The sequence below is a fragment of the Physella acuta genome, unplaced genomic scaffold, assembly GCF_028476545.2.
Source record: "Physella acuta isolate Inbredline_101_S28 unplaced genomic scaffold, ASM2847654v3 ptg000918l, whole genome shotgun sequence".
NCBI classification, from domain to species: Eukaryota; Metazoa; Mollusca; class Gastropoda; family Physidae; genus Physella; species Physella acuta.
Window position 1 is genome coordinate 341,835 of NW_026732435.1, and position 8,919 is coordinate 350,753.

At 40.0% G+C, this 8,919-nt stretch overlaps 1 protein-coding gene across 1 annotated transcript; it reads left to right on the plus strand.

Moving 5' to 3' along the window:
• Positions 1–7,247: 7,247 nt before the first annotated feature.
• LOC131953372 (uncharacterized protein F54H12.2-like) lies at positions 7,248–8,558 on the plus strand. Its single transcript, XM_059316533.1, has one exon. The coding sequence runs from the start codon at positions 7,248–7,250 to the stop codon at positions 8,556–8,558; it is 1,311 nt and encodes a 436-aa protein (XP_059172516.1).
• Positions 8,559–8,919: the final 361 nt, after the last annotated feature.

Below are 8,919 nucleotides of genomic sequence, written 5' to 3' on the forward strand. Positions count from 1 at the left end.
TGTATTTCAACACACAAATTAAAGTTCTTAGACATTCTTAATTATCTAGCACCCGGGTTTAGCTATAGTAAATACCTCGCCGCGTATAATGTTAAAGAGACCTAAGGTTTTTTTCCGTACGAGTACGTAAAAAATTTAGCCGTCTTAGACGAAACGCGTTTACCTCCACACTCGGCCTTTTTTTCAACCTTAAAAAATTGTAATATTTCGGACGAGGAGTACGCGATGTGTAAGCAACTTTGGGTAGAGAAGGGGATGAAAACTTTTAAAGATTTTCTTATTTATTATAATAATATTGATGTTAAGCCGTTTATCGGGGCGCTCGAGCGCCAAACTAACTTTTACCAAAATTTAGGGGTTGATATTTTCAAAGACGCGATTTCTGTTCCCGGGGTAACATTAAAATATCTTTTTAAAACACTTTCAGAAGACGTTTCTTTTTCTTTGTGTTCTGAACGCGAGTCGGAATTACATTCATCAATAAGAAAAAATATCGTAGGGGGCCCCTCCATAATTTTTCATAGACATCACGAAAATGGGGCGACTTTCATTAGGGGGGCTAGTAATAAAGTGGTACACGTGATTAAGGGGTACGACGCGAACGCACTTTATTTACGGTCTCTGACACAGAAAATGCCGACAGGATTCCCGCTTATTAGAAATAGTGAGGATGGGTTTAAACCGCGTAGAGCTAGTCGTTATGTGGAACAGGTCTGGGAGTGGTTATCGTGGGTTTCAACAACAAAGGGAGTAATTTTAAAAACTGCGTTTAACGAGGGCGAAGTTAGTTTAGGACCCCGACATATAAGAGTAGACGGGTGGGACGCGAAGGCTCTAACCGTTTATCAGTTCCATGGCTGCCTCTTTCACGGACACCCTGACTGTCCCTTAACTAAAGATAGGACATTAAACCCTATTAGTAACAGACCCTTGACTGAATTATTTAAAAAGACAACCGAAATTACGAAGTACCTGACCGATAGTCTTAACGTCAAAGTCGTAGAAATGTGGGAATGTGAGTGGGGGACCAATAAACAGACTGACCCAATTATTATTATTACAAGCTAGTGACAAATCTCAAAAGACACCGACACCGACCTATGGTAAAAGCTGGCCCCTGATTGAAAAACAGATCATCGATTCTGTTTTAGACGACTCGTGTTTTGGTTTGGCAGAATGCGACATTAAAGTGCCGGATAGTTTAAGAGAATACTTTAGTGAGATGACACCGATTTTTAAAAATACAGACGTTACGCGGGACGACATCGGAGCGTTTATGAGACAATACGCGGTCGACAATAAATTATTGACAAGCGGTAGACGCACTTTAATCGGTAGCTTTAAAGGGGAGAAAATTTTATTAGCGACCCCTCTTTTAAAGTGGTATTTAAATCATGGGTTGGTAGTGACTAAAATGTATCAAGTGGTAGAATATAATCCGGTTTCGTGTTTTAAGACCTTTGGGGGTACTGTTTCATACGCGCGAAGAAAGGGGGATATAGACGTCAATAACGCGATTACGAGTGAAACAATGAAATTGTTAGGAAACGCGGCATACGGTAAAACGATAACGAATAAAGCACGACATACGGACATATCTTACTGTAGTGATAGCGATGTCGGACGTTGTATAATCCACGTTTTAAAAAAATGACCCAACTTTCCGACGGAGTTTACGAAATAGAAATGTTAAAAAAGAAAATAGATTGGAATGTTCCCCTACAGATAGGTTTTTTCGTTTATCAATACGCGAAACTTAGGATGCTAGAATTTTATTATGACTTTATAGAAAAATATATAGATAGGGCCGACTTTCAACTCTGTGAGATGGACACTGACAGTTTATACTTAGCCTTAAGTACCGATGACTTATTAAAAGCCGTTAGACCCGAACTAGAACACGAGTTTTTAGACGTTTACGACAAATGGTTCCCCTCAGAAGTATGCGACTCACATAGACCCCAATTTATTATCGGCAAGGGTACGGTAGCTATTGAATGTCAGGCGTGTAGTGATAGGAAACGTTATGAGAAAAGAACACCGGGGTTGTTTAAGTTGGAATATGAAGGGGATGGGATGATGTATTTATGTAGTAAGACTTATCACTGTTTCGGAGACAACGATCCTAAAACATCAGCCAAAGGTCTATCCAAAAACCACAACACACTAGACAAAGAGACATTTATGCAGGTCCTCACAACAAAAGTACCGGGTGGGGGAACAAATACAGGTTTCAGGGCATTCAACAACGGGGTTTATACATACACCCAACACAAAAATGCACTTTCTTACTTTTACATTAAAAGACAGGTACACCCAGACAATGTGATAACATCTCCCCTAGACATATAAGACTTTTGACAGTTATAAATTTTAACGACATATTATACTAATGTAGATATGTAAATAAGACATAATTTATGCGTGTATGCTGATGGGTTGATTTTTTAATAAATAAATAAATATATTATTATATACATTGAAACGGTCTTTTTTTATTTTATTGTGTTTGTTAATTGTGCATGTAAGTTATGTAACGCTGTGTCGTATATAAGATGGATTACTAAAAGCAAATTCAAACATTGAAACTATGTATCCGAGATGGAAACATCCCTTTACGGCTCTGATAGCTGGCCCTACCGGGTGTGGTAAAACGGTATTTGTTAAAACGTTTTTATCCCAGGTGTCAGAGATGATGGATCCTACACCTGAGGAAATTTATTACTGTTACGGTGAATGGCAGCCTATGTATGATTCTATCAAGAATGTTCAGTTTGTGGAAGGTCTTCCTGACATAGAAAACGGCTCAATGGGGGATGGAAAACGTCGTCGTCTAATTGTGATAGATGATTTGATGGTGGAAACAGATGATCGAATTACAAAATTGTTTACGAAAGGAAGTCATTATCGTAATATTAGTGTCATGTATATTGTCCAAAACCTATTCGGAAAAAATAAAGAACAAAGAACCATCAGTCTCAATTCGCACTACATCGTACTGTTCAAGAACCCTAGGGACGGTTCACAGATTACAAATTTAGCAAAACAAATGTACCCAGGTCGCGTTTCATATGTCCTGGAAAGTTTTAAGGACGCGACATCGGCCCCTCATGGTTATTTGTTGATCGACCTTCGACACGAAACACCGGATAATCTGAGATTACGTAGTTGTATCATTTCTCACGAGCAACAAGTTGTTTACGTTCCAAAAAAAAGCAAACATGTCTGCGTCATTAAAACGACAAGGTGAAATGTTAAGGTTATTGGCTCGGGCAAAACCACCCGTCGTGAAAGCCGTTGTCAAAAATGCTTCGCCCCACCTCGAAAAAACATTATGCGAGTGCTGTCACAATGTCTTAAAAGGCAACGTTCCCCTCACACCGGTTCAGAAGAGACGTCTGCATCGTCACAAAGCGAGCTTGAGACAACTTACCAAAAATAAATTGACCGTCAAAAGACGAAAGGAAATTTTGCAGACCGGAGGTTTCATAGGTGCTTAACAGACCAGTCCTTGGTGTGCTTAAAGGTGTCTTGGGATTTTAAGGATGGCCAGAAAAATGATTTTGAACCCTGCTCTGGTACCACGGGATCTATATGACCCCAAGCCCTCTTTGTACCAGATTATTTTGAAAACTACCACGTTTAGTGACGTCACCTGCCATGTATTTTTTTTTTGTAAGGCCTTCCTAAGTACATTGCACATGTTTGATAGTTTTAAAGTATTACTGATTATTTATGATTTAGATTTTTGTTCGCTTAGGGTCATATAGACCCCATAGTACCGTCAATGTGAAAAATATTTACCCCTAAATATACAGACACAAATAGCAAGCACCACACATTCTCATCCAGGACTACGCTTGAGAGTGTTATATGTGTCCCAGATCATGTGTCAAGTAAAGCGAACTAGTCTGAAATGACTGTAATTATTTGGTATGCGAAGAACATACAAAGTTATTACACAATCAATGCCAGCAATAGCAATTTGCATACAGTGGGTTAAAATAACAAAAATTTTCTCATGGAACTATACAATATTTATTTGGACGTACTAACACATTATCACCTCTTATTAGGTCAAGGTAAACAATAAATAATAAAAGAATGCGGTTATTCTGGTCAAAAAGCCTATTTTTCACCATAGGGTCAAACTGGCCCCATGGTACCAAAATGGTAATTTTTTGTAAGGTACCAGAGCAGGGTTAATGGATCCTCGTATATTAGAGTCTATGCAACAAAAACCCTATGTACCACCCGACACACTCAACGATAGTCTAAGCCTCTTGGATTCGCAAATGGAACATATCTTAAATAGGGAAGATGTGTCACCACACGACAAAATGAAACAATATCAAAAGACACTACTGCTCTACACGACGCGACTTAACGATTATAGAAACAAGCCCCTAGGTTTAGTCGATGTGAAACCATCCACCGTGAATACACCAACGACCGAGGTTTCAAAACAACAAGAAAACATAACTGAACCCAAAAAAGAAACGGTCGACATAACCGACTCTGAACCTAAAACGAAAACCGCCTCGCCTGACTCTGATATTCGCCCCTCGAAGAAAAAAAAGACATACGTAGAAAAAACTCCACCATCGAAACGTACCAGAAGTAAGAAAACTAAAACAAGTACTACCAAATGGGACGAGTGGGAAAAAACCAAACACTAACAAGACATTATTATGACCCCAGTAGACCAGGTGCCTACGGTGGTGTGTTTAAACACCCTGAAATTGGAACTAAAAAAACTAAATAATGGTTAAGTCATCAGGATACCTACACGTTACATAAACCCCTTCGGCGACGGTTTCAAAGGCGCGCCACCATCACAGGTGGAATAAATCAACAATTTCAAGCGGATCTCATAGATATGCGCTTATTACGAAAGGACAATGACGGCTTTTCTTACCTAGTGACTTGCATCAATGTGTTTAGCAAATTCGCCTGGGCAATTCCGATAAAGAAAAAATCGGGTAAAGCGCTAGTGGAGGCTGTGCGTAAAATATTTTCGACTAGAAAACCTATAAATTTTCAAACAGACAAAGGTAGTGAATTTGTCAACAAGACATTTTTAAAATTTCTTAAAGCAGAGGGTGTTCATTTCTTTACCACTGAGAATGAAGATATTAAGGCGGCTATAGTTGAAAGATTCAATCGCACATTAAAAGAAAAAATGTGGCGGTACTTTACTAAAACAAATCGTCTTCGTTACATCGATGTAGTAGACGATTTGATCAACAATTATAACCACTCATACCATCGGAGTATTCGCATGGCCCCCGTGAATGTTAATTTGAGTAATCAAGAAAGGGCGTGGAATACTTTATACGCACCAGTGAACATTACTTATCGAAAAGTATTTAACGAAGGTGATCGTGTACACGCCTTCGTGGACGGAAGAACTGTTTACGGTGAGCCGAGTTAACGCAACAACGCCCGTAACGTACGTCTTGAAAGATGATTCGGGTGAAGAATTGAAAGGCTCGTTTTACAAAGAAGAGCTTCAGAAAGTGGGGGACAAAAAAGTGTACCGCATCGAACAAATTATACAAGAAAGAAAGGGTGTCGGTGGTAAAGAGTATTTAGTCAAGTGGTTCGGTTATAACCCTTCATTCAACAGTTGGATTTCAGCTAGAGACATTTCGAAATATGAAGACTAACGATGGTTGAAACAGTGAAAAGCCTAAGCATGGATGAGACCGTGGTGGAAGAAACGCTCAGACCGTTCGGTGGGAGTGAGGTGAGACCCAAATCCACCACGTCTTCTATCGGTTCGACCATTTCGAGCTGGATCGGTAGACTAAGGACACGACCGGAAATTGTTTTCATGTCTCAAATGTTGGTTATATTTGTTGTCATCGCTTTTTCACTATTTAATCTGACGCGTGGAACACTCGACGACAAAGAGGGAAAACTTTGGGTCGTGTTGTTATCCAGCTGTCTAGGTTATATTTTACCTAACCCAACCATTGCAAGAACCAAAATTTTACAATGAGTTTTTATGTGACCCTGCCTAGCAATGCATCACCAAATGTATTTCCAGACAATGAGGCTGGGCATTTCTTCGTTAAATTGCCACAGACTATCGATGTGAATTCGCACTATGGGGTTGGTCTGGTCGAAATTCAAATGCCGAGTGCATTTTGTATGCTTAGGGAACATGAAATTTGGCTCCAGTATCATTCCAGCACAGAAGGTGAAGACGTTAACCTTTTTATACATGGATTACGACAGACCAAATATAATTACATAGACTCGCTTGTTAACAATATAAAAAAAACTAATAAAAAGAGATATTGATGAACAAAAAGTGGAAGTTGTAATTTCAAACTGTAACAAGGGATTTAAGAAAGTTGTCGTAAAAGTAATTGCGACAGGAATAGAAAGTACCGTCCGTGACAGGTTGACAAGCTATTTGCATGTTCCTGGTAGAGTTAGAGAGAAACATATCCCTGAAGACGAAGTAAAAACGGTATTCGTCTATTGTGACCTCGTAGAAACGAGACCGGTTGGCGATGTCATGGTCCCTTTGCTTCGGTCCGTACCGATCGTTGAGAAGAAACCAAGTTCCGTTTTTCATATTTACGACAAAACCCACTACATCCCCCTCAACTGATTTTCATTCGACACAGTGGAAATACTTTTATGCGACGAGTTGGGACAATCTCTCTCATTCACAAGTGGAACGTCAGTGTTGACACTCCATTTTAGACCACGTAAACATTTCGATCTGGAATAACTCACACCATGGTGAAACATACCCTTTTACATCGAAACCCTAAATTGTACGAAGATTTTTACTGTAACCAGTACGGTCATGGTTTACCAATTTTTATCGGTGGAAGAAATCAGAGAGGACACGGTATTGGTAGTTTCTTTAGTGGTCTAGGTCGAATGGTCCTCCCTTGGATAAAGACGGGAGGTAAGGCTTTACCCAGAGAAGGTGTTAGTACCGGGTTGCATGTTGCAAACGATGCACTAGCGGGAAGAAACATTGGAGAATCGTTCAAAGAACACACCAAGGAAGCTGGACATCGTTTATTACAAGGCGCCGTTGATCACCTGGGACAAAACCAAAGAGGAAGCGAGTTGAGAAGAAAGCGTGCGCTGTCGAGACCACCAGGTGAACCCTTTGAAAAACGAATAAAACTAGCTTACAGAGCAAGTCACAACCATTCGAAGGCGTGTGCTAAGCGTAAGAAGGTGCATCCCAAGTATTCAGATATATTTGCTTAACCATGGCTCTTATTCACCCAAGTTCATGTGAGTGCTTACATTCTGGATTGGATTTATTAAGTACACCCCCGACACAAACTGCCGTCGAAGAGGGTCAATTTGTTGAAATACATCCCCTAGCCTCCTTGGCACAAAGTGCACCTATAGAATTTGCAATTTCTGACAACAGTGAAGACTATCTAGATTTGTTCAACACATATTTACACGTGCGCGCCAAGGTGACCTTAGCGAATGGTGATCCCATACCAGAGGACTCTGATGTCGCACCCATCAATTATTTTTTGCACAGTTTATTTTCACAAGTGGATATTTCTCTCAACGACACACTAATCACCGCTAGTGAGAACACCTATCCGTATCGCGCCTATCTGGAGGCTACGTTAAATTACGGGGGTGAGGCCAAGAATGGGTCTCTATCGGTCGCTCTATATGCGATGGACACACCCTATCATTTCGAGGAGTTCAAAGATGACAATAATGATGGGTATAGGATTCGCCGCACCACCGCTGCTGAAAGTCATGAGATCGATATGATGGGACGTATACACTCTGACATTTTCACCCAAGATCGCTATATGCTGAATGGGGTTGACATTAAAATTAAACTTACACCCACAAAAGACAGTTTCACTCTCTTGACAGCAGACCAAAACAAGGGGTATAAAGCGGTGATAACACACGCAACATTGGTGGTTAGAAAGGCCAGACTTAACCCGGCGATTTCTATCGCGCATGAAAAGGCTTTAACGAGAATGAATGCAAAATACCCTTTTAAACGCGTTGTTATAAAGACCTTTGCTATACCGAAAGGAATGTTAAGTCACAATCAAGACAATTTGTATATGAGTCAAACACCCACCCGATTAGTCCTCGGACTAGTCGCCTCTACAGCCTTTAATGGTAGTTACACGAAAAACCCTTTCAATTTTCAACATTTTCACTTGACGTATTTAAATGTAAGCGTTGATGGACGATCGTTATCGGGAAAACCACTGGTCATGGACTTTGATAGGAATCAAGCCATTAGAGCATTTTTCAATAGTAACCTCTCTCTGGGTATGGTTGGAAAAGATGCTGGAAATGGTATAGACTATAAACACTTTAAGAACGGCTATACCTTGTTTGCTTTTGATTTAAGCCCCAGTCTTTTGGGTGGTGAACAATTTGAATTGGCTAAATCTGGACCTGTTTCCATTGAACTTAAATTTTCACAAGTTACAACTGAACCGATTCAAGTTATTGCGTATGCTGAACTAGATTCGGTGTTAGAAATTTCGAAAACGAGACAAGTGTTGACAGATTACACCGCCTAAAGCGTCCTATAAACGAAAATGAACACAAGAGAACTACAAAGTATACTGGCCGCAGATTTATTTGTACAACGCACAAATCTCTTTGGTGTTGTAACGTGCGATCAACTACCTACGCGTATCGATAGAACGAAGCAGGCGGCGTTCAGTATAAATTTAGATTCGTCCAAGGATAAAGGCAGCCACTGGGTTGGTCTTTTTTATATGGTCTATCGCAATTTATTTATTTCGATAGTTTTGGATTACCACCGCGTGAACCCGCCATTCTGGCTTTTATAAAAAATAATTCAAACAGACCATTCGTTTACAATTCAAGAGTTTTGCAAGACATTGTAACCAACAGCTGTGGGTTAACCGCAGTTTA